Source organism: Bos taurus, chromosome 4 (genome assembly GCF_002263795.3).
Source record: "Bos taurus isolate L1 Dominette 01449 registration number 42190680 breed Hereford chromosome 4, ARS-UCD2.0, whole genome shotgun sequence".
NCBI classification, from domain to species: Eukaryota; Metazoa; Chordata; class Mammalia; order Artiodactyla; family Bovidae; genus Bos; species Bos taurus.
Genome location: NC_037331.1, coordinates 55,526,121 through 55,552,044, shown reverse-complemented (window position 1 = coordinate 55,552,044; position 25,924 = coordinate 55,526,121). Strand labels below are relative to the sequence as shown.

At 37.0% G+C, this 25,924-nt stretch overlaps 1 protein-coding gene across 1 annotated transcript in view; it reads right to left on the bottom strand.

Moving 5' to 3' along the window:
* Nucleotides 1-6,382: 6,382 nt before the first annotated feature.
* The window catches only part of BMT2 (base methyltransferase of 25S rRNA 2 homolog), a 78,066-nt gene continuing 58,524 nt past the window's right edge, over nt 6,383-25,924 (bottom strand). The window contains exons 4-5 of the mRNA XM_002686799.7: nt 20,314-20,428; nt 6,383-9,613 (exon numbers count right to left, since the gene is read on the bottom strand). Of these exons, the coding sequence (XP_002686845.1) occupies nt 8,984-9,613; nt 20,314-20,428 (745 nt within the window). The 3' untranslated portion in view covers nt 6,383-8,983. The remainder of the gene's footprint in view (nt 9,614-20,313; nt 20,429-25,924) is intronic.

The window sequence follows — 25,924 nt, the reverse complement described above, 5'->3', positions numbered from 1 at the left end:
CTGTGCTACCGCTGCCAATGAACTACATTTTCAGCTGCAGAATGTATTGTCTTTGAAATATTTTTTTTGTTTGTTTGTTTTGCTAATTTTCCTTTGACATTTAAGAAAAGTTATTTTATTTTTGGCTGTGCTGGGTCATCATTGCTGCATGGTCTTTCTCTCTAGTTTCGACAAGCGGGGGCTACTCTCTAGTTCCCGCGTGTGAGCTTCTCCTCGGTGGCTTCTCGTTGCAGAGCACAGGCTGTAGGGATTGCGGGCTTCAGTAGTTGTGGCGCACAGTCTTAGTTGCTCTGCGACATGTGGGATCTTCCCGGATCGGGGATCAAAACTTTGTCTCTTGCATTGGCAGATAAATTCTTTACCATTGAGCCACAAAGGAAGCCGCTTCTTTGACATTTTGGAAATAATGCAGGGACGGGCATCACTTACATTTGGTACTTCCATGATGAGAGATACCCATATTTAGATAAATTGCATCTAAACTGGTTATGAACCGTGTGCCACAATTTCATGAACAGATTTCATTGCTATGTACCACTAGATGCAACAGGGCCAGGATATGCTATTCTTCAATTGTAAAATTTTTCTTTAAAGTTTTTCTTGCTTTATATTAGTGCTAATGAATTTCTTTTCTTCAGTTATATTTTCAGTCCTAAAGAGCACAGATATTTATTCCTTACAGTACCTAGTCTAGTGTAATAGTGTAGTAATGAAGCTTCAATTGATGAATCAAGCAAGGCTAAGGAGATGGTTTGACAGTCTAGCTCCTATTCTGTAGCTCATTCCAGTTGGCATCATTCTCCAGGTCACTGGGGTCCCTCCTACCTTGATATTTCTGCTTACACAAGCTCCTGATCTTTTGCAATCAAGGTTTTATCTTCTTAACTTTCAAATTCCTGACTTCCTACTTTCCAAGTAACCTGCACTCTGGTACTTTGATCTATACTCATATTTCAATGAAACTAAAAAAACATGTAAGTTCCTTTTTACAGTCAAGCCATTAGACCCTCTGGCTCAAGTCTGTTTCCTAAGCAGGCTTATACTTATAGGCAGGCTCCAGGGATTTAGCCTGCTTACTTCTCTTCTTTCCAGCAATCATGAATTTTTACTTCTAGGCCTGCTTTGGGAAACATGTTATCTCCTAGATTCCTAGTGAAAAGGCCTGGGGTGATTTAAAAACTATTATTATTTCTTAATTACTTCATCTTTCCTACATGTTTTAGCATGTGTGGGCAAACTCACATCCAAACAGGGGACAGGAGTTTGAAGGAGAACTAAATTAATAATGGCCATGGCCATGTTTGTATTCTTTTTCCTTGGAAGAAGAGAATGGGAATAGCTAAAGTGGCATTAGTTAACTGTAAGAAAGATTTGTAGGTCTAGGGTATAAATGTAAATAACTTATGGAGATCTATAATAGCCTCAAGTGGAATATATCTCTGTGACAAGTCATTCGCCTCAATATCTGATTCTCCCCACACCAGCTCAAAGGTATATGGAAAAAATGTCGTAAGTAGACTATACTGATTTACTTGGTTGTGACTGCCCCTTCAACAGGTTAGATATACATGCAATTCAAAGATGTATGTGTATTATCCTGGCTCTTTGTGAAGAGTTGTAAATAGGCCCAGAGCCAAGAAACACATTCAGGCATTGTTTTGTCTTTTGAGTAATGTTTCCTACTACTATTATGGTTTACATGGGCATTAGAATCCAACAATAAAAACAAATTTATGTTTTACAGTCTTCTAATTATTAACGACAAATTCAAGAGATGGTTCTGCAAGTCACCTGTTACTGTTCAGTGGCTCAGTCGTGTCCGACTCTTTGCGATCCCGTGGACTGTAGCACACCAGGCTTCCCTGTCTTTCGCCATTTCCCAGCGTTTGCTCAAACTTAAGTCCCTTGAGTCAGGGATGCTATCCAACCATCTCATCTTTTGTCATCTCCTTCTCTTCCTGCCTTCAATCTTTCCCAGCATCAGGGTCTTTCCAATAAGTTGGCTCTTTGCATCAGGTGGCCAAAGTACTGGAGCATCAGTCTTTCCAATGAATATTCAGGGTAGATTTCCTTTAGGATTGACTGGTTTGTTCTGCATGCAGTCCAAGGGAATTTTAAGAGTCTTCTCCAGCACTGCAGTTTGAAGGCATCAATTCTTCGGTTCTCAGCCTTTTTTATTGTCCATCTCTCACATTCGTACATGACTACTGGAAAAACCATACCTTTGACTATGGACCTTTGTAGGCAGAGTAACATCTCTGCTTTTTAATATGCTGTCTAGGTTTGTCATTGCTTTTCTTCCAAGGAGCAAGCATCTTTTAATTTCATGGCTTCAGTCACAATCTGCAGTGATTTTGGAGCCCAAGAAAATAAAGTATCACTGTTTCCATTGTTTCTCCATCTATTTGCCATGATCTTAAGTTTTTTTGAATGTTGGGTTTTAAGCCAGCTTTTTCACTCTTCTCTTTCACCTTTATCCAGAGGCTCTTAAATTCCACTTCACTTTCTGCTGTAAGGGTGGTGTCATCTGCATATCTGAGGTAATTGATATTTCTCCCTGCAATCCTGATTCTAGCTTGTGCTTCATCCAGCCCGGCTCGCATGATGTACTCTGCATATAAGCTTATAGCCTAATTCTTCATATTTTATTTTAATATCAAAAACAGGTTTCATTTTTGGTACTGCTGATAGGCCCAATCTTAGAAATTGTTAAAATATAATGCTTCCCTGGTAGTTCAGATAGTAAAGAGTCTGCCTGCAATGCAGGAGACCCAGGTTCAGTCCCTGGGTTGGGAAAATTTCCTGGAGAATGGAATGGCAACCCACTCCAGTATTCTTGTCTGGAGAATTCCATGGACAGAGGAGCCTGGTGGGCTACAGACCCTAGGGTTACATATAGTCAGACACTGCTGAGTGATTCTCTCTCTCTCTCACACACACACACACACACACACTATGGAAAACAGTTACCAATATATTCAATTATTAAAGACAATTAGTGACATTAATAATAAATGTTTTATATTATTGCAAAAAGTGGAATAGCTTTCTATTAATTGACCAAAGGTGTTATGTTTAAAAATAAAATTCACAGTTGAACACTGCTTATATAGACTCAAAATTACTACTCAGTAGTGCCACCTGTAACAAAATTCTTATTTGAAAAATACATACTAAACTACCAAGCTCATTCTGAAACAAATCTGGGATGAAACACACATTTAAATCTGACTTTAAAATAAATTGAATCCAAGTGTTAATGGTTTGAATTTCTCTAAGACAAAATAATTCAAGGAATTAGATCTGGTAGACAGAGTGCCTGAAGAACTATGGACAGAGGTTTGTGACGTTGTACAGAAGGCAGGGATCAAGACCATCCCCAAGAAAAAGAAATGCAGAAAGGCAAAATGGTTGTCTGAGGAGGCCTTACGAATAGCTGTGAAAAGAAGAGGAGTGAAAGGCAAAGGAGAAAAGGCAAGATATACCCATCTGAATGCAGAGTTCCAAAGAATAGCAAGGAGAGATAAGAAAGCCTTCCTCCATGATCAATGCAAAGAAACAGAGGAAAACAATAGAATGGGAAAGACTACAGATCTCTTCAAGAAAATTAGAGATACAAAGGGAACACTTCATGAAAAGATGGGCACAATAAAGGACAGAAATAGTATGGACCTAACAGAAGCAGAAGATATTAAGAACAGATGGCAAGAATACACAGAACTATGCAAAAAAGATCTTCATGACCCAGATAATCAGAATGTTGTGATCCCTCATCTAGAGCCAGACATCCTAGAATGCGAAGTCAAGTGGGCCTTAGGAAACATCACTACGAACAAAGCTAGTGGAGGTGATGGAATTCCAGTTGAGCTATTGTAAATCCTAAGATGATGCTGTGAAAGTGCTGCACTCAATATGCCAGCAAATTTGGAAAACTCAGCAGTGGCCACAGGACTGGAAAAGGTCAGTTTTCATCCCAATCCCAAAGAAAGGCAATACCAAAGAATGCTCAAACTATTGCACAATTGCACTCATCTCACACACTAGTAATGCTCAAAATTGTCTAAGCCAGGCTTCAACAGTATGTGAATTGTGAACTTGAACAAGGTTCAGTTCATTGGGTTTAGAAATTGGGTTTAGAAAATTGGGTTTAGAATTGGCAGAGGAACCAGAGATCAGATTGCCAACATCCGCTGGATCATGTAAAAAGCAAGAGAGTTCCAGAAAAACATCTGCTTTATTGACTGTGTCAAAGCCTTTTACTGTGTAGATCACAACAAACTGGAAAGTCCATCAAGAGATGGGAATACCAGACCACCTGACCTGCCTCTTGAGAAATTTGTATGCAGATCAGGAAGCAACAGTTAGAACTGGACATGGAACAACAGACTGGTTCCCAATTGGTAAAGGAGTACTTCAAGGCTGTATATTGTCACCCTGCTTATTTAACTTACATGCAGATTACATCATGAGAAACGCTGGGCTGGATGAAGCACAAACCGGAATCAAGATTGCTGGGAGAAATATCAGTAACCTCAGATATGCAGATGACACCACCCTTATGGCAGAAAGTGAAGAACTAAAGAGCCTCTTGATGAAAGAGGAGAGTGAAAAAAGTTGGCTTAAAACTCAACATTCAGAAAACTAAGATCATGACATCTGGTCCTATCACCTCATGGCATATAGATGGGGAAACAGTCCATCCTAAAGGAAATCAGTCCTGAATATTCATTGGAAGGACTGATGCTGAAGCTGAAACTCCAATACTGTGGCCACCTGATGCAAATAACTGACTCATTTGAAAAGACCCTGATAAGATTGAAGGAGGGAGGAGAAGGGGACAACGGAGGATGAGATTGCTCACTGGCATCACCGACTTAATGGACATGAGTTTGAGTAAACTCCAGGAGTTGGTGATAGACAGGGAGGCCTGGCGTGCTGCAGTCCATAGGGCTGCGAAGAGTCGGACATGACTTGAGTGACTGAACTGAAGACAAAATAGGGTTTAGAAAACCTAATTACTTTTCTCCTTTGGTAACATCTAGAGGTCCTTAACTAAAATATTAGCTATTGTAGCATGGTAGTTTGTTGGGTATTATGTAATTTGTGTTATGTGTGTGAGTGCTCAGTCTCATCTGACTCTTTGCAACCACATGGGCCACCACTAACAATCTTGGGAGCTTTGTGTTTAGTGGATCATGGATTTGAATTTTTAAACTGTTATGGACATTCTGGTTTTGAGGAAGAATAAAATTATCATGATACCAACATTCTTTGTAATAAACGTTTGTACTATGCTTTTTTGGACCAGTAATTTAGAGGAATGTTTTTCACCTTTAAGTAAAGTTATTTGCTCAGTCGTGTCCAACTCTTTGCGACCCTTGGACTGTAGCCACCAGGCTCCTTTGTCCATAGCATTCTCCAGGCAAGAATACTAGAATGTGTTGCCATTCCCCTCTCCAGGGGGTCTTCCCAACCCAGGGATCAAACCAGATCTGCTGCACTGCAGGCAGAGTCTTTACCATCTGAGTCATTTGCTAATAATTTCCAACACTAAGAAGGACCCAAATCTTGTCTACATTTCTCTTACCTAGTATGTAAACTCTTGAAGAGGAACACCATTGCAGCCCTGTGCTCAGAAAAGTGTGGGAAAATGGAGCAAAAGCTCAGTTCTATTTTTTTCTTGCCTTTTACAATCAGAATTTTAGTTTGCACTCTTCTAGAGGGATGAACAATATATCCCTTTTATCTACAATATGTTTGTGATTTGCTAAACAGTTTTTGTCTTACAACTTTTTTTTTTAAACTTTTCAATTTTTATGAAACAAATTAATGGAGTTAAGCAGGGGCAAAGGTATAGGAGCAGTAGGCAATCATTCCTAGATACTGATATTAACTCCATGTAGAATGCTTGTCATCTTCATTAGATCACGTTCCATGAAAGCAGGGGGCTGTGAACATACCACACCCTGCTATTTCCCCAGCATATTGTACATGGTAGAATTCAAATGTTTCTTCCGAGAATAAAGAATTCCTTCACATCGTGAGAAACCCATCTGCTGCCCTAAAATAACTCATACTTAGGTAATTTATCTTGGATGTAATTTTCAAGGAAAGTAGGATATGATATAGTTGACAAATAATGAACAAGAATTTATGTTGGTGGTTGTCCTCGCTCGTTGGTAAATAGTATGACAATAGGGAGGTCACTTGAGCTCTCTGAATCTCAGTGAATGAATTTATGAAATTAAGGGACTGGACTAGATGAAACCAGCTAGAAAATTCGAAGTCATTTAAGTTTTAAATTGCTCCCTAATTCTAAAATCACTTAGTGAGATTAGGTCAAGACCACAAAACTTTCAATTTGTAAATAATAGACAATGAATATTAGAAAATTTAAAATTTTTAATAAATGTGCTTTGTTCACAAAATGTGAAAAAATACAACAAACACAAACATACATTTTCAGGTAAGCCACCTCCCACCACTTGGCAACTACCGTATAAACCACTTGATCTAGTCATAATCCTGAAGAAACCAAGCAAATGATCATTTGTTTTTGAAACATCAAATTGTTTTGGAGAATACTGTTGTGAATGTGACAGGAGGCCCCTTAACTTTATATCCAAATGAAATCATTTTCAAGAGTACCCATACGGTATTAGAAGGCTCCATGGACTTCTCTTGTCATTATGTAGAGAATCTGGCTCCGAGCCACAGGAATGCTTACATTTTAACATTTATATGTTAAATTGGCTTTGGTGGATATTAATACATATTAGTTTAAATCCTGCGCCAACCTAATTTTGAAGATGAATTTACAATAACAAATGAGATTTATATATCCAAACAAACTTATACTAAATCAGAGTATAGGTTTTTATAAAGAGATATTTCTTTAAAGTACTATTTAAAATACACCATGCACACTTTGGAGCATAAGCAGAATCAACATCTGTAAACAATCAGAAGATTTTATAGCACCAACATTTTAGCTGTAACACAAAGGCTAAATCCAAGGTCAAATACTTATACCAGCCTCTCAAAAGTACGGTTTTCATTTACTTTCAAAGGACTTTTGTATGTTGTTTCCTTTGCCCTTAGGATGGCATTTAGCCCAATCACAGAAAATGACTGTATGCTAAAGGGGGTACTACCAACACACATTTCTATGTTACCCTGAACACAGTAATTTTTTTTTTTCCCCCTCCTTCTTTTGGGTGAGCTACAAGATTTGACCTGTAGTGCTTAACTGGAAAGAAAGTCTTAATTTTTCTTTATAATTAAGTAATCTTAGTTATTGAAAGTAAATGCAAAACTTCAAGTTACTTCTGGCACATTTGAGCAACCAATATTTATTGCATTTACTCAACTGACTTTTAGGTTAATTACAATCTTGTTACTTTCATTAATTTAGAATTTGAAATTTAATTTGTAATATTGGGTACACACACTCAGCCATTTATATCTTACAGGGTAAATTTTGTATTTCTAAATAAAGTTTGACATTCAAAGTTAACTACAGCAATTCACAATAAGCACAAAAACACTTTTACCAGAGTAAAGAAGTGCAGTTTATGAATTTAGGATCAACTATTGAAAATGCAAGTTTCCTTTAAAAACACACACACACAACATTAACCATGAAATCTGAAACTGTGATATTTCAGTGCAAAAACCTCAGTATGAGGTAATTTTAATGTAATAACCACTTGAAAAAAAAATCCACACAGTGGCACTCTTAAAAATGATAGTTTACATGACAATTGCTGGCTGACAAGACAATGTGGACTAAATGTTCTTAGCCATTTAAACATTTAAACTGATCTTGTCTTGTTGGACATATATTTCTCCTTAATCATTTGCTTCTGATTCAGAAACACAGAAAGGCATTTATCAATGTGGAAAGGGAAAATTCCCACAGCCAACTAATGTTTATATATTCAAAGACAAATTTCTGCTAGGGCTTTAGATAGAAACTAGAATACCGAAAGGTCAAAACCATTTTATGAGATTACCAGCAGAGGGTTAATTTAAAAATTTTCTATATAGTTTCCAGACTTGTAGTGCAGCACCTCCTTAATGGAAAGGTGAAGACCCTATTAAGGTTGGTCTAGGTAGAACATAAGCTCTCTTACAAGTGCAAACCCTTTCACAAAGGTGTGTTAGGTCAGTATCGAGTATTATATTGTTCCTTGCTTAAATAGAAAATTTTGTAATGAAACCTAAATTTAAAAAAAGTAAAAGTGAATTCTCACAGTTAAATATACTCACCACCAATGCCCAAATCAACAAGAAGGACATGGAAACTCTATTTTGGCAATGGTGTTTACTGTACTGTGCTAATCAAATTAGAATATGTACGTTGGGGGAAATAGATCCCCAATGTCTGATGTTGCCAAATGAGCAAGAAAGAAAAAGAATCATCATCAATTCCAAAAGGTCTAGGGAATGTTGAATCATCAGACAAAGCCAAAATGGCTTTCTATAACAGGTAACAATTTAGTTAGAAAAAAAAGAATAAGATAAGTGCATCACAAAACTACTAAACCAATCTATCTCTGTCACATTTAACTTGTGAGTCATCAAAGTGCAATCTACAGCTTTCTACATACAGATTTTAGTTTCTCATTGCAATGGTTTAAGTCAACACTGAGAAGATGAAAATAAAAATACATAGCAAATTATGCTTCATTTTTCACAATAGCACTAAAGAGAAAAAGGTACCTTTCTATAATATCTTAGTGCTAAATGCTAAGTAACAGTGGTTTCTGCTAGGACAGGAGTCACTCTGCATGAAACATTAAGCTTTCTCTATAAGAATAAATTTTAAAATCCAGAAGTAGAAAAAAATAGCAAACTCTGTAAACCTTTGCATTTCTTCTATGCAAACCAGGTTTTAAGTACTGAGTTCATGTTAGTATTTCTGATTAGTGTAAGCAATTAAGTTTAGGAATCTGGACTGAAAGGGTCTTTTGCTTTTATATTAACTTAAAAGTAATATAGGGTCTTCTAGCTCATAGAAAGGAATAGAGCTGGCTTGACTTTCTCCAGAATCTGAGTCATATGGAGCATCAGGGAGCTCTGTGAAACCATATGCTAGTTGTTCATCTTCTATATCTGATCGAACGTAGCAGGAAGGGTTAGAATATTCCTCATCTTCTATACTGTTGAAATCTTGAGGAATATATAACATCCCTGGGTAGTTCCTACTAACCAAGTCACTTGTGGTTTTTAGGGAGGTTTTTCTAAATGCCATCAGATGCATATGTGAAAATTTTGAATACTTGAAACGTTTAAAGCCCAGGGACTCTATAGCAATCTTCCAGCTTTTCATCATCATAGCATGACGGTTCTGATGGGAGGAATCAGGTGTGATGATAAGCAATAAACCATTTAACACTAACAGTTCATGGGCTTTCTTGCAGCAAATCCATCGCTGGTAAGGTGATGGAAAATAAGAAAGAAGAAGAGAGAAAACAACCACGTGGAAAAGTTCTCCAGGAAGAGAATCAATAGGGTTTTTCAGCTGCTTCAAAAAGGCATCTATAGCATCTTGTGCAAGCTGGAGTGGTTGCTGAAGCTGCAAGTTCAAGAAGTCACATTTATATACACTCTGCAAAAGGGAAAACAAGGCAGACTGAGAATTTTAAGATTACTTGCATCGAACTACACAAATTTTAAACCAAACTGTTTCACAGCATTTCTATTTAATTCAAGCTTTAAGTATGTACCTTTCACTTCTAAATTATTCCACTTACACAGAGTTATTCAACCAAAATTTTACTCAGAAAAATCTCAGAGTAATAAAGCCTAGAGAATTTCTAGTCATCATTTAAAAAAATGTATTTCTGAGAAACAATTAAAAAATACTTTTTAAATACATATTTTTTAAAATATTAAGGCTTTGTTTGAAATTTAACTTGGGTAAGAACTTACAGGGACGATTTATTTCTACAGTTAGTCATACTTATATTTATAGTTACCTACTTATACATACTTATACATACATACTATACATACTTATACATACCTACTTATACATATTTATATTTATAGTTACCTAAAACAGGCTAGTATAAAAATAATTTTAAACAAGAAATACTATGAAATGAAGATGAACCAAAGAAGTCAGAGGACAATGAAAGTGGATTTATAAATTTGTACAAAAGCAAAATACCAAATCTTTTTAAAGTCATGTAAAGCATCTTTTCAATCCTTAACTTTAACCATCTCAAAAGTAGTTTTAATAATATATCTATTGAAATAAACTACAAATTAAATTTAATTAACTGAGTCAAGTGACCGTGAAGTACACTACAAGAAACAGCACTGCATCATTTGCTGAATATTAAAATTGTATGAAAATAATCAAGAATAAGAATGCAGTTTTAAAATTACATAAAAGTAGCTATCCTTATATAAAACAATAGTTAGTTAATTATCAAATACATGAGCTAATACCTTAGTCCCTCGTTAGTGTATAGACAAGCTGGTCACATTAGTATCTGGACTATGTATCAAGAAAAGCAATACATAAAGTTCTATTATATGGAAAACTATTGTTTTTCTTCTTTTGTTCCTTTGGAGGGGAGACAGGGGTAGCTTTATTGAAGTATAATTGACGTACAACCTAAAGTAATATCCAACACATTTAAAGTGTACGTTTTTAATAAGTTTTAATGTTTATACACTTACGAAACCACTACTGTAATCAAATTAAGAACAGATCCAACACTCCCTAAAGTTTTCTTGTGCCCCTTACATAGCCCTTCCTTTTATACTCCCTGTTCTTTCCCATCGCTAGGCAATCACTGATGTGATTTCTATCACTATAGATCAAGTGTGTATTTTCTAGAATTTAACATAAGTGGAATAGTATAGAATAATGTACTCTTATTTTGCCTGGCTTCCTTCATACAGCACAATTATTTTGGGATTCATTCTTTTTTTTTTTTTTTTTGCATGTATTGACAGTTTACTGCTTTTAAATAGCTGAGGTATGATACTATATAAAAGATATACCATGGTTTGTTTTTCAATATACCTTTCATAGATAACTTGGTTGTTTCTAATTTTTGGAAGTAACAACTAGACCTGCTATGAGCATGCCTGTCTTTGAACAGACATGTTTTGTCTTTGAATGGACATGTTTCAATTGTCCTGGCAAATATCGAAGAAAGTAGTGGCTGGATCATATAGCATGTGCATGTTTAACTTTTAAAGAAACTCCAGAACTATTTTCAAAAGTGCTTACACTGAATTTTACATTTCTACCAGGAGTTTATGGGAGTTCCAGTTTCTCCACCTACTCCTCAACACTCCTCATACACTTTTAAATTTTATCATAGTCATAGGTGTGTAGTAGTATACTGAGGTTTGAATTTGGCTCTTCCCAATAAGTAGTGAAGAGCTGACAGATCATGAACTCCTTATTACCAAATTCCGACTTAAATTGAAGAAAGTAGGGAAAACCACTAGACCATTCAGGTATGACCTAAATCAAATCCCTTATGATTATACAGTGGAAGTGAGAAATAGATTTAAGGAACTAGATCTGATAGATAAGAGTGCCTGATGAACTATGGAATGAGGTTTGTGACATTGTACAGGAAGACAGGGATCAAGACCGTCCCCATGGAAAAGAAATGCAAAAAAGCAAAATGGCTGTCTGGGGAGGCCTTACAAAAGAAAAAAGAGAAGCGAAAAGCAAAGGAGAAAAGGAAAGACATAAGGATCTGAATGCAGAGTTCCAAAGAATAGCAAGAAGAGATAAGAAAGGCTTTCTCAGCCATCAATGCAAAGAAATAGAGGAAAACAACAGAATGGGAAAGACTAGAGATCTCTTCAAGAAAATTAGAGATACCAAAGGAACATTTCATGCAAAGATGGGCTCAATAAAGGATGGAAATGGTATGGACCTAACAGAAGCAGAAGTGATTAAGAAGAGGTGGCAAGAAAACACAGAAGAACTGTACAAAAAAGATCTTCACAACTCAGATAATCACAATGGTGTGATCACTGACCTAGAGCTAGACATCCTGAAATGTGAAGTCAAGTGGGCCTTAGAAAGCATCACTATGAACAAAGCTAGTGGAGGTGATGGAATTCCAGTTGAGCTCTTTCAAATCCCGAAAGATGATGCTGTGAAAAGTGCTGCACTCAATATGCCAGCAAATTTGGAAAACTCAGCAGTGGCCACAGGACTGGAAAAGGTCAGTTTTCATTCCAATCCCAAAGAAAGGCAATGCCAAAGAATGCTCAAACTACCACACAATTGCACTCTTCTCACAGGCTAGTAAAATAATGCTCAAAATTCTCCAAGCCAGGCTTCAGCAATACGTGAACCATGAACTTCCAGATGTTCAAGCTGGTTTTAGAAAAGGCAGAGGAACTACAGATCAAATTGCCAACATCCGCTGGATCATGTAAAAAGCAAGAGAGTTCCAGAAAAACACCTATTTCTGCTTTATTGACTATGCCAAAGCCTTTGACTGTGTGGATCACAATAAACTGTGGAAAATTCTTCAAGAGATGGGAATGCCAGACCACCTGACCTGCCTCTTGAGAAATCTGTATGCAGGTCAGGAAGCAACAGTTAGAACTGGACATGGAACGACAGACTGGTTCCAAATAGGAAAAGGAGTACGTCAAGGCTGTATATTGTCACCCTGCTTATTTAACTTATATGCAGAGTACATCATGAGAAACTCTGGACTGGAAGAAACACAAGCTGGAATCAAGATTGCCGGGAGAAATATCAATAACCTCAGATATGCAGATGACAGCACCCTTATGGCAGAAAGTGAAGAGGAACTCAAAAGCCTCTTGATGAAAGTGAAAGTGGAGAGTGGAAAAGTTGGCTTAAAGCTCAACATTCAGAAAATGAAGATCATGGCATCCGGACCCATCACTTCATGGGAAATAGATGGGGAAACAGTGGAAACAGTGTCAGACTTTATTTTTTGGGGCTCCAAAACCACTGCCGATGGTGATTGCAGCCATGAAATTAAAAGACGCTTACTCCTTGGAAGGAAAGTTATGACCAATCTAGATAGCATATTGAAAAGCAGAGACATTACTTTGCCAACAAAGGTCCGTCTAGTCAAGACTATGGTTTTTCCAGTGGTCATGTATGGATGTGAGAGTTGGACTGTGAAGAAGGCTGAGCGCCGAAGAATTGATGCTTTTGAACTGTGGTGTTGGAGAAGACTCTTGAGAGTTCCTTGGACTGCAAGGAGATCCAACCAGTCCATTCTGAAGGAGATCAGCCCTGGGATTTCTTTGGAAGGAATGATGCTAAAGCTGAAACTCCAATACTTTGGCCACCTCATGCGAAGAGTTGACTCATTGGAAAAGACTCTGATGCTGGGAGGGATTGGGGGCAGGAGGAGAAAGGGACGACAGAGGATGAGATGGCTGGATGGCATCACTGACTCGATGGATGTGAGTCTGAGTGAACTCCGGGAGTTGGTGATGGACAGGGAAGCCTGGCGTGCTGTGATTCACGGGGTCACAAAGAGTCGGACACGAGTGAGCGACTGAACTGAACTGAACTGAATAAGTAGTGATGTTTACCTGGGTATTTTCTTTTGGTGAAGTATCTGTTCAACTTTTTGTATGCTGAAAAATAACTGGGTTGTTAAAAACCTATTTTCTTATTGAAATTTGAGAGTTCTTTAATATAGATCCAAGGTCTTAATCAGATATATTGCTTGAAAATTTTTCTCTCAGGTTATGTCTTTTCATTCTCTTAATGATGTCTTTTTTTTTATTGTAGTATTGTTGATTTACAATATTTTATTATTAATAGTTTCAGGTGTTTAGCATAGTGATTCAGTATTTTTATAGACTATATCCCATTAAAAATTATTACAAAATAATAGTTATATTCCAGAGTGTTGTACAAAATAGTCTTGTTGCTTATCAATTTTATATATAGTAGTTTATATTTCTTCATCATATACTCCTATCTTGCCCTTGTTCCTTTCCCTCTTCCCCACTGGTAACCACAAGTTTGTTTTCTGTATCTGTGAGTTTGTCTGTGTTTTACTATATACATTCATTTATCTTTTAGATTCTATATAGAAGTGATAACATATAATATTTGTCTTTCTCTGTCTCACTGCTTCACTTAATCTGATATCTCTAGGTCCATCCATGTTGCTACAAATGGCATTATTTCATTCTTTGTTATGGCTAAGAAATATTCCCATTGTGCATATATATCACATCTTCTTTATGCATTCATCTTGTTGATGGACACTTAGGTTGCTTCTATATCTTTGCAATTGTAAATAATACTGTTATGAACATTGGGGTGCATGTATGTTTTCTAATTGGAGTTTTTTCCAAATACATGCCCATGAGTGGGACTGCAGGATCATATAGTAACTCTAGTCTTAGTTTCTTAAGGAACCTCCAACAGAGTAGGTGGGTTCCCTTTTTTTCACACCCTCTCCAGCATTTATTCCTTGTAGACTTTTTAATAATGGCCATTCTGACTGGTGGGAGGTGATACCTCATTGTAGTTTTGATTTGCATTTCTCTAATAATTAGTGGTACTGAGCATCTTCTCATGTGCTTGTTGGCCATCAGTATGTCTTCTTTGGAACAATGTCTATTTAGGTCTTCCGCTCATTTTCTGATTGGGTTTTTAAAAATATATATAAAGTTGCATGAACTATTTGTGTATTTTGGAAATTAATCCCTTATCAGTAGAATTGTTTCCATTTTCTCCAAGTCAGTAGGTTCTCTTTTGTTTCACTTATGGTTTCCTTTGCTGTGCAGAAGCTTTTAAGCTTAATTAGCTCCCTTTTGTTTACTTTTGTTTCTATTTCCATTATTCTAGGAGATGGATTAAAAAATATTGTTGTGATATATGTCAGAGAGTGTTCTGCCTATGTTTTTCTCTAGGAGTTTTATAATATCTGGTCTTATATTTAGGTCTGGATGTGAGAGTTGGACTGTGAAGAAAGCTGAGCGCCGAAGAATTGATGCTTTTGAACTGTGGTGTTGGAGAAGACTCTTGAGAGTCCCTTTGACTGCAAGGAGATCCAACCAGTCAATTCATTCTAAAGGAGATCAGCCCTGGGTGTTCTTTGGAAGGAATGATGCTAAAGCTGAAACTCCAGTACTTTGGCCACCTCATGCGAAGAGTTGACTCACTGGAAAAGACTCTGATGCTGGGAGGGATTGGGGCAGGAGGAAAAGGGGACAACAGAGGATGAGATGGCTGGATGGCATCACTGACTCAATGGATGTAAGTTTGAGTGAACTCCGGGAGTTGGTGATAGACAAGGAGGCCTGGCATGCTGTGATTAATGGGGCAAAGAGTCAGACACAACTGAGCGACTAAACTGAACTGAACTGAATCCATTTTGAGTAGATTTTGTATAGATGTTAGAGATTGAGCATTTTTTTTGAACATTAAACCAATCTTACCCTCCTGGAATATATCAAACTTTGCCATAATGTATTATCTTTTTTGAAATATCGTTGGCTTCAATATGCTAAAATTTTGTGGAGAACTTTTGTGTTTATGTTCATGATGGATATGAACTATAGGTTTTTGTTGTTCTGTAATGTCTCTGGTTTTGGTACTGGGGTAATGGCCTCTTGGAATACGTTGAGAAGTGAAGTCATTTGAGCCTGGAATCTTCTTTATGTGGAAGTTTTTAACTGCCAATTAAAATTTATTTAATACATTTTGAGCTATTAAGGTTATCTATTTCTTTATGAGTGAGCTCTGGTAGTATGTATCTTCCAATGAATTTGTCCATTTAACTTGTGGAATTTATTGGCACAAATGTTTTTGCAATATTTATTATCCTTTCTTTTAATACCAGTAAAATATGTAAGATGTCACGTTTCTCTTTATTTCCTAATTGGTATGCTTAGTGACTTAATCAGTTTTATTGTTCTTCTCAAGTAGCATTTGCTTTCAATTTTTTCCCTACTATATTTCTGAAAGTTTTTTATTTCATTGATTTCTGGTATAATCTTACTATTTTCTTTCTTGTATTTTGGATTTAGTATGGGCTTTTTTGGTTTTTGCTAGTTGAAAATTGATGTCATTGTTTTGAGACCTTTCTTATTTTATAATAAAGGTGTTTAGTATTGTATAATTTCCTTTAAGTACAGTATTACTTTATTTTAAAATTATTGTTTTGGCTGCACCACATGGCATGTGGGGTCAGTTGTCTGACCAGGGATTGAACCCATGCTCCCTGGATTGGAATCATGGAGTCTTAACTGCTGGACTGCCAGGGGAGTCTCTCTAAGCACACTTTAGTGATTTTAGAGGCATCCTATGCATACCTATGTTTTTGATAGCTTATGTTTTCATTTATCTTCATTCCAAATATCTAATTTTCTTGGTGAGTTCTTCTTTCACTGATGTTCTAATTATTCCATCAGTTGTTGAGAGAAAGTTGATTAAATCTTCAACTATAATTTTATAAATGTCTGTAATTGCTACTTTATCAGCTTTTGGCTTATGTATTTTGAAGCTTTTATTAGATGCATAAATGTTGAAGACTGTTTTGTACTCCTGATGAACTGATCTTTTTATGATGATGAAATAAGCATCTTTATTACTAGTGATATATTTTACTCTAACGTCTACTTTGTCTGATTTTAATAGTGCCATTCTAAGTCTTTTGGCCATCCTACTTGTGTGTAATTGAAGTGCATTTCCTACAGGCAACATGTATTTGAGTCCTGTTTTTTTTAATCTAGTCTGACAATTTCTACCTTTTAATTGGGTATTTAAGCCATGTCTATTTAATGTGATTATTGGGAAACTTAAGTTTAAAGGTATAATCTTGCTATTTATTTTCTATGTTCCCCATCTGTTCATTGTTTCCTTTCTTCTCTATATGCCATCTTTTGGATTAAATACATTTCTTTATGATCCTATTTTATCTCCTTTGCTAATTTATTAGCTGTAACTCTTTATTTTATTAGTTGCTTTAGAATTTATAGTCTACATCTTTTACCTATCATAATATCTTACATCTTTACCTTCACATAATATCTTATCACTTAATATGTAGAAGAAAAACCTATTACTATACATATAGTATATTTCCCTTTTTCCCCTCTTGTGCTAGTGTTATCACACATTTTTATACAGATTATAAACTCCTACAGTTGACTCTTGAACACACACCATGAGTTTTCATTGCACAGGTCCAATTAGACATGGGTTGATTTTTAAGAAATATACAGTCAGTTCTCTGTATCTGTGGACATAGAACCCAGGGAAGACCTGAGTCTAAGGGCTTGAGCACCCAGATTTTGACATCTGTGGTGGTGGTGGGGTGTCCTAGAACTATTCCCCTGGGATGCGCAAGGCCAGCTCTACTATTAGCTTCTATCAAATTTGGAAGAATTCTGACCATTATTTTATTTCTTTTATTCTCTTCTCCCCCTTTTTGAAGGAACTCCAATTGTGCTTATATTTGGCCACTTGAAATTGACTCACTGTTTGCTGATGCTCTTCCATTAAAAAAAAAAAAGTCTGTTTAATTTTGGGTAGTTTCAATTGTTATGTCCTCAGTTTAACTTCTGTAATATCTAATGTACTATTAATCCCATTAGTACACGTTTCATATCATACACCATAGTATCCATCTTTGGAAGTTATATTTGGCTATTTTTAATTATCTTTCATGGCTCTACTTTTTATACATATAGAATATAGTTATAACATTCCCATCTTAATGTCCTTATTTCCTAATTTTAACACCTGTGGCAGTTCACAGTTGCTTTCTGTTGGAAGACTGATCTCATTGTGGGTCCTATTTTCTTGCTTCTTTACTTGGCTGATTACTTTTTTATTGGATGTCAGGTATGGTGAATTTTACTTTGCTGTGTACTGGATTACTCTGTACTGCTATAAATATTCTAACTTTGTTCTGGGATGTATTAATAGTTAAATTATCTGGAAACAGTTTGATTTTTTTGGCTCTTGTTTCCAGATTTGTTTCATGGGACTAGAGCAGCCTTCAGTCGAAGGTTAATTATTCTTCACTACAGAGGCAATTATTAATTATTTTCCACTACTGGGCTTCCCTTGTAGCTCAGTTGGTAAAGAATCTGCCTGCAATGCAGGAGACCTGGGTTCGATTCCTGGGTCAGGAAGACCCCCTGGAGAAGGAAATGGCAACCCACTCCAGTATTCTTGCCTTGAGAATCCAATGGACAGGCTACAGTCCATGGGGTCGCAAGAGTCGGACACAACCTAACGACTAAACCACCACCACCACTCAGGTAAGGCAGTTTTGTGTACTCTACCCAAGGCACTCTGATTCTTGAGGTTTTCAGTGTGGCTAGGGGGAACAGGTACTACTTTCCAGCCTGTGTGAGTGCACCAGACAATATAACCCTTAGACCTTTGAAGTGGTACTCCCACCAGGTTCATATAGTTTTCTCACAGAAATGTACTGGTAAGTACTCAGTTGAGTACACAAGAAGAAATCTTTGCAGACCTCTGGAATTTTCTCTTTGTGCAGCTCTCACATCTTTGGTACTTTGTCCATGAACCCTAGCTGTCTTGCTATCCCAGGCCTTTCACCTCTGCCTCCATAATTCAGGGTTATCAGCTGTGCTCTGCTTGGGATCCCATTTGTGCCACATACTGGAAACTCTCTGAAGGCTACGTGCTGGTAAAACTGTATGCCTCATTTGTTTTTCCATCTCTTGGGGATCACTGTCCTTCATTACCTGATATATGTCTCTTGTATATTTTTCTGAATATTTTGTCAACATTTTAGTTGCTGCAGGTAGGAGGAAAGAGGATCAGACTGGTCCCTGTCACTGCATCTTGCTTGGAAGTATAAGTCTCTTCCTTTTGTTTTAAAATTAGTTATAGGGTTCTGGGAACTATAAAAGTCTGATTCTACTACTAAACTTATGTTCTTCTGCCTTCCTTAATGGCTTTACAGTTGAAAATTTATAGCCCTATCCATAAACAATTTAATATTTTAAGAATAAAATTTAAGCTTGAAGTTTAAATTAAATGGTCATCATGTCTTAGCAGTCGCTGACGGATATCTCTAATGTGTATCTTAAGGAAAGAAGGGGAGAGAATCCATGTGCAAATCCACCTGCACTTTAAACTATAGCTCTGAGACTTCCTCTGTGGTCCAGTGGCCAAGATTCTGTGCTTCCAATACAGGGGGCCCAGGGAACTAGATCCTGTGTGCCACAACTAAGACCTGGCATAGCCAAATATATAAGTAAATATTTAAAAGAAAATAAAATAAGACTATAGCTTCTGATGGCACAGGAATTCTCTGCAAAGTATTTGTCTACCTTTATAAAGCAGAGACAATAGTAAAGGTTTTTAGCATTTTCTTGTCAGTGTTAGTCATAAAGATTGTCAAGCTCATTAAAATTAAAGAATAAATTTATTTAAAAGTTGACACTTCAGGCAGGAATTTTTCAATTATAACAGCAAACGTTTCTGTACCACTTACTATATAAACAGGCCCTTTCTTAGGTGCTTTAAGTACTTTTTCTCAAGTAAACATGACAATCTTATAGGTATGGTCCATTACAAACCTCACTGAACGGATGAGAAAACTGAGGCTCAGACAGTCAAAGTGAGGTTGAAAGTAAGATTTCTTTCTCTTATTAAAGTACTTATTGAGTACTTAATAAGCCAGGCACTCTTCTAGATCCTGGGAGCATAACAGTGGGGATAAAAAAAATCTCTGACCCTAAGAGTTTATACTGTTTACACATAATCTCTTCATAGCAATAAAAATTAGTAAATTTTTTGTGCCTGGTGCCATATCAAAAGTTAAAACTGCAAAAGTGATGAATTTATGTCACTGAGGGAAATAAATATAATTTTAAAAGCAGAGGAAACATTCTTTGTAAAGTTAAAGTAGTTTTATCTACTAAGTACAAATTTGGCAGTCTCCAAGACCCTGCTCTTTACTATTCCATATTAGCTCTACATCACAGTACATTTCAGAAAGAGATGCATTAAAAAAATCAAAGTAAATAAAAAGCTGAAACATTACAACTATCTGGGAACTTTGCAACCTACTACAATTTCTTGACTCCAATGACAGATGATAAACAAGAAACAAAATGACAAATATGGTATTGGTCAAATTAATATTAAAGAAATGCTCAAATTTTCATAGACTATACATTTATTTTTGACTAGAAAGAGCCTCTTATCAACTTGTACACAGGAAATATATTTTCTATTTCAGGAATGTAAAGATAGTGCTTCCTTTGTATATATACATGTAAAATGTTCAAGTCTCAGAACAAAACAAACAGAACTATGCATACCTCTACAGCAGGTACAATGTCTATGCCAACAGTTAGAAATTCTTCAAACTTCAGAAATGGGTTAAAGCAGCTGCCAACGTCAAGTAATCTGATCTTTCCTGAGGTTTGTAGCAACCTAAAAATAGATTATTTTCAGTATGCTTTTTATAATATGAAATAAAATATAAGAAAAATTCAAACGTTTGAGAATAAAAAAGATATATAGACTATTGGCTTTTTGGTCTCAGGATCCCTTTCCATGTTTAAAAATTACTGACAGCCTTGAAGAACTCTTTCGTTTATGCAAGTTATATCTACCAATAATACCATGTTTGAAACTAAAACTCAGTGGTTTAAAAACATTAATTCATAATGAAAATTTAAATTAGAAAGGTAGTAAAAGTGAGTTATTGTTTTACATTTTTTCAAGTCTCTTTAATGTCTGGCTTAATAGAAGACGAATGGATTCTCTTTATCTGCTTTTCATTCAAGCTGTTGTAATATCACATGCCATGAAATTTCTAAAAACTCAACACTAGATTCAAGAGAGACTGAAAGTAGAAAAGGCAAATGACATTTTAGTATTATGAAAATAATTTCCTCCCCAAAGAGACCCTGGAAGGCTCTCAGATTCCTAGATGGCATTTTGAAAACTATAGATGAAAGAATCCATTCACGAATTAATTCTCAGTTGCCAATATAGTGATGTCAATGACTTAAGGACCAAAGAGAAAAGCTGTTATAGAATAGTATTTTTTAAGTAATGAAAAAATTTTATTTTGTGTAGGAGCATGTCTTATTTACAAAAGTAGTAGGAAAAAAGAAGGTAACCAAACTATACATGATCATTAAAGTTAGTAAAATGCAGCTAATATGGATCTGAAGAAGTGAAGTGAAGTTAAAGTCGCTCAGTCGTGTCCAACTCTTTGTGACCCCATGGGCAGTCCATGGAATTCTCTAGGCCAGAATACTGGAGTGGATAGCCTTTCCCTTCTCCAGGGAATCTTCCCAACCCAGGGATCAAACCCAGGTCTCCCACATTGCAGGTGCTTCTTTACCAGCTGAGCCACAAGGGAAGCCCAATATGGATCTCAGTTCAGTTCAGTTGCTCAGTAGTGTCTGACTCTTTGAGACCCCATAAGTTGCAGCACGCCAAGCCTCCCTGTCCATCACCAACTCCCGGAGTTCATTCAAACTCACATCCATCGAGTCAGTGATGCCATCCAGCCATCTCATCCTCTGTCGTCCCCTTCTCCTCCTGCCCCCAATCCCTCCCAGCATCAGAGTCTTTTCCAATGAGTCAACTCTTCCCATGAGGTGGCCAAAGTACTGGGGTTTCAGCTTTAGCATCATTCCTTCCAAAGAACACCCAGGGCTGATCTCCTTCAGAATGGACTGGTTGGATCCCCTTGCAGTCCAAGGGACTCTCAAGGGTCTTCTCCAACACCACAGTTCAAAAGCATCAATTCTTCGGCGCTCAGCCTTCTTCACAGTCCAATTCTCACATCCATACATGACCACAGGAAAAACCATAGCCTTGACTAGATGGACCTTTGTTGGCAAAGGTAATGTCTCTGCTTTTGAATATGCTATCTAGGTTGGTCATAACTCTCCTTCCAAGGAGTAAGTGTCTTTTAATTTCATGGCTGCAGTCACCATCTGCAGTGATTTTGGAGCCCAGAAAAATAAAGTCTGACACTGTTTTCACTGTTTCCCCATCTATTTCCCACCCAACAAGCAGGGTGACAGTATACAGCCTTCTACAAGCAGCAAATAAGGATGAAGGAAAACAGTGGAATTTTGTTGGTCTAGTTTTCAGATGGTAAAGCAATAATAAAAATCAACTTCAGACAGGCATTTTCACTGATATTTAGAAATTTTTTCTGAATAAATTATGAGTAGATACTGGAAACATAAAGGAAAGAAATATAGTGAAATAACTGAGTAAATAAATGGAATCCTGGGTTCTTTAAAGTCTATAGGGCACAAAAAAATCTGCCCAGCTTCTGTTCCTTATACCTTGGCTAGTATTCTGCCATACGATCCATTAGAGAAGTGTTAAACTATACTAAGTTAAGCTCCTAGAAAAGGCACTGTAAGTCAAAATAATATACAGATTTTTTTTCATAAAGGAATGCAATAAATAGGGGTATGTTTTTAACCAATAGCCTGATGTCCTAACATTTTATAGAAATGACCAGAATCACCACCTGATCATAAATGAACTATACATAGAATCAGTCCTGTACAGGATACGGCAGGTTATAGTACTGTAAAAACAATATGAACAAATTAAAATATTTTTGTCAATAAAATTTTATTTAAAAATTCATCTAAAGAGGGGGTTATGAGGGTATAAAGAAATAAAAGAATTAGCACTCTCAGCAAAAAGAGTTGCTCCTTGGGCTCAAGCGGTAATTTTCTGTACTGCAGCAAAATCAAGAAGTCGATTATTGTGTAGTCCAAGTGACACGTATACCAATCATCTGTAAAGCTGAATTAAATTTAGTGAAACTTTAAATATCACAATACCCTAGCTCCAAGGAAGAAGGCGACAAGCGAACTTCTGTGGTATAGGTTGCAAGCTTTCAAATGGGGCAAAAGACTGAGTAGATTGAAACCATGGAAATGCTTTGCATATAGTTGACATTTACTAAATTAACAAATATGAATACTCAAATCATAACCAGTTATACTAAATGAGAACCTGTAACAATATGTAATGTTAAATACATCACTAGATTGCCATTCTAATCCTTACATGGGGCTATGGTTAAGAACAGGAGTTCTGGAATCAGAGAGACTTAAAATGTGATTCATGTCTCCATATCACACAGTCCTTTACCTGTGTGATATGGAGACAACAATGATAGCCGCACTTAAGAGTTGTTTCCAGGATTAAATGAGATAATGCATTTATAATGTTTGACCTAGTATGTGGTACTTGGTAAATGCTCAAAAAAGTGGTAGATATTGTTAGCTATTAACATCCTGTTATATTATAAAATCCTATGTGGTTTGTCCACTAATGACCTTCCTAAATGTACTAAAAGCAGAATTTGCCTCACACTATTCTGATAGATCTAGTAAACTGGGTAGAACAAAATTTGTAATAGTCTTTTAAAAGGTGCTTCTTATAAACTTTCTACCTGAATAGAGTATTCTGAATCATTTAAGTTGATTCAACATTAAATATGAAAATGAAAGTCACTCAGTTGTATCCTACTCTTTGTGACCCCATGGACTATACAGTCCATGGAATTCTCCAGGCCAGAATACTGGAGTGGGTAGACTTTCCCTTCTCCAGGGGATCTTCCCAACCAGGGATTGAATCCAGGTCTCATGCATTGCAGGCAGTTTCTTTACCAGCTGAGCCACAAGAAGGGTTTCCCTGGTGGCTCCCAGTTGTGGTCAGTGCCCCTGACACTGCAATAGGCCATGGTCAACCCACGTCTCTGCCAGAGACTCCTGGACACGCACAGGCAAGTCTGGATCGGTCTCTTGTGGGGTTACTGCTCCTTTCTCCTGGGTCCTGGTGCACACAAGGTTTTGTTTGTGCCCTCCAAGAGTCTCTGTTTCCCCAGTCCTGTAGAAGTTCTGTAATCAAATCCCACTGGCCTTCAAAGTCAAATTCCTTGGGGATTCTCAGTCTTTTTTGCCAAATCCCCAGGTTGGGAAGTCTGCTGTGGAGCCTAGAACTTTTGAAGCAATGTGAGAACTTCTTTGGTATAATTGTTCTCCAGTTTGTCTCTTGCCCACCCAGCGGCTCTTCCCAGATAGTGGATGGTGCTAGTGGTAAAGGACCTGCCTGCCGACACAGGAGATGTGGGTTCAATCCCTAGATCCCCAGGAGAAGGAAATGGCAATCCAATCCAGAATTCTTGTTTGAAAAATTCCATAGACAGAGTAGCCTGGTAGGCTACAGTTCATGTAGCTGCAAAGAGACACTTTTTAATATAATTTAATATAATGGAATCGGAGAAGGCAATGGCATCCCACTCCAGTACTCTTGCCTGGAAAATCCCATGGCTGGAGGAGCCTGGTGGGCTACAGCCCATGGGGTCGCTAGGAGTCCGACATGACTAAGCCACTTCACTTTCATTTTTTACTTTCATGCACTGGAGAAGGAAATGGCAACCCACTCCAGTGTTCTTGCCTGGAGAATCCCAGGGACAGGGGAGCCTGGTGGGCTACCATCTCTGGGGTCGCACAGAGTCGGACACGACTGAAGTGACTTAGCAGCAGCAATATAATGGAATAACTTAATAACATTGTTGTTCAGTCGTTAAGTCATGTCTGACTCTTTGCAACCCCATGGACTGCAGCACGCCAGGCTTCCCTGTCCTTCACTATCTCCTAGAGTTTGCTCCAATTCATGTCCATTGAGTTGGTGATGCTATATAACCATCTCATCCTTTGCTGCCCTTTTCTCCTTTCGCTTTCAATCTTTCCCAGCATCAGGGTCTTTTCCAATGAGTTGTCTCTTCGCATTAGGTGGCCCAAGAATTGGAGCTTCAGCTTTAGCTTCAGTCCTTCCAATGAATATTCAGGGATGATTTCCTTTAGCACTGACTAGTTTGATCTCCTTGCTGTCCAAGGGACTCTCAAGAGTCTTCTCCAACACCACAATTTGAAAACATCAATTCTTCAGTGCTCAGCCTTCTTTATGGTCCAACTCTCAAATCTGTACCTGACTACTGGAAAAACCATAGCTTTGACTGTACAGATCTTTGCTGGCAAAATGATGTCTTTGCTTTTTAATATGCTGTCTAGGTTTGTCAAAGCTTTCCTTCCATACAGCAAGTGTGTTTTAATTTCATGGCTACAGTCATCTTTTGCAGTGATTTTGGAACCCAAGGGAAAAAAAAACCGTCACTGCTTCTATTTTTTCCCCTTCTATTTGCCATGAAGTGATGGGAGTAGATGTCATGTTCTTAAGTTTTTTGAATGTTGAGTTTTAAGCCAGCTTTTTCACTCTCCTCTTTCACCGTCATCTAGAGGCTCTTTAGTTGCTCTTCACTTCCTGACATTAGCATGGTATCAACTGCATATCTAAGGTTGTTGCTCTCAGTAATACACTTAATCCATTTCAAATTTCTTTGGTTTAGCTCTGCAATTTTTTTTTTTGTTACATCAAACATATATTTACAGTTTAAACACTAATCACACAGTGAACAGAACATCCAAATAAATACTACCCAGGTCAAGAAATAACACTCTGCATCCTAGAAACACAATCCTCCCTGACAACATCCCCTACCCATTCTGTAAAGGCAGCCACTGTCCTGATTTTAGTGATAAACATTCCCTTGGTTTCCTTTTATAGTTTTCCCACCATGAATGTTTTCTGAGTAATAAAGTTTCACACTACACATTTGCTTTTGTGACTTTATTCTTTCACTTAATATAAATTTGTGAAGGTCATCTGTGTTTCTATAATTTAATTCAGATTCATTGCTGTGTGGTAGTACCTTTTACACAACACATCCCATTGTGATTTTGATGAGAATGGCACTGAGTCTAAAGATCATTTGGGAAGAATTAACATCTTTACAATATCAAGTCTTCCAATGCATGGACATGCTATTATTCTCCATCTACTTAGGTTTCTTTCATTGTCTCCAAATAGCTT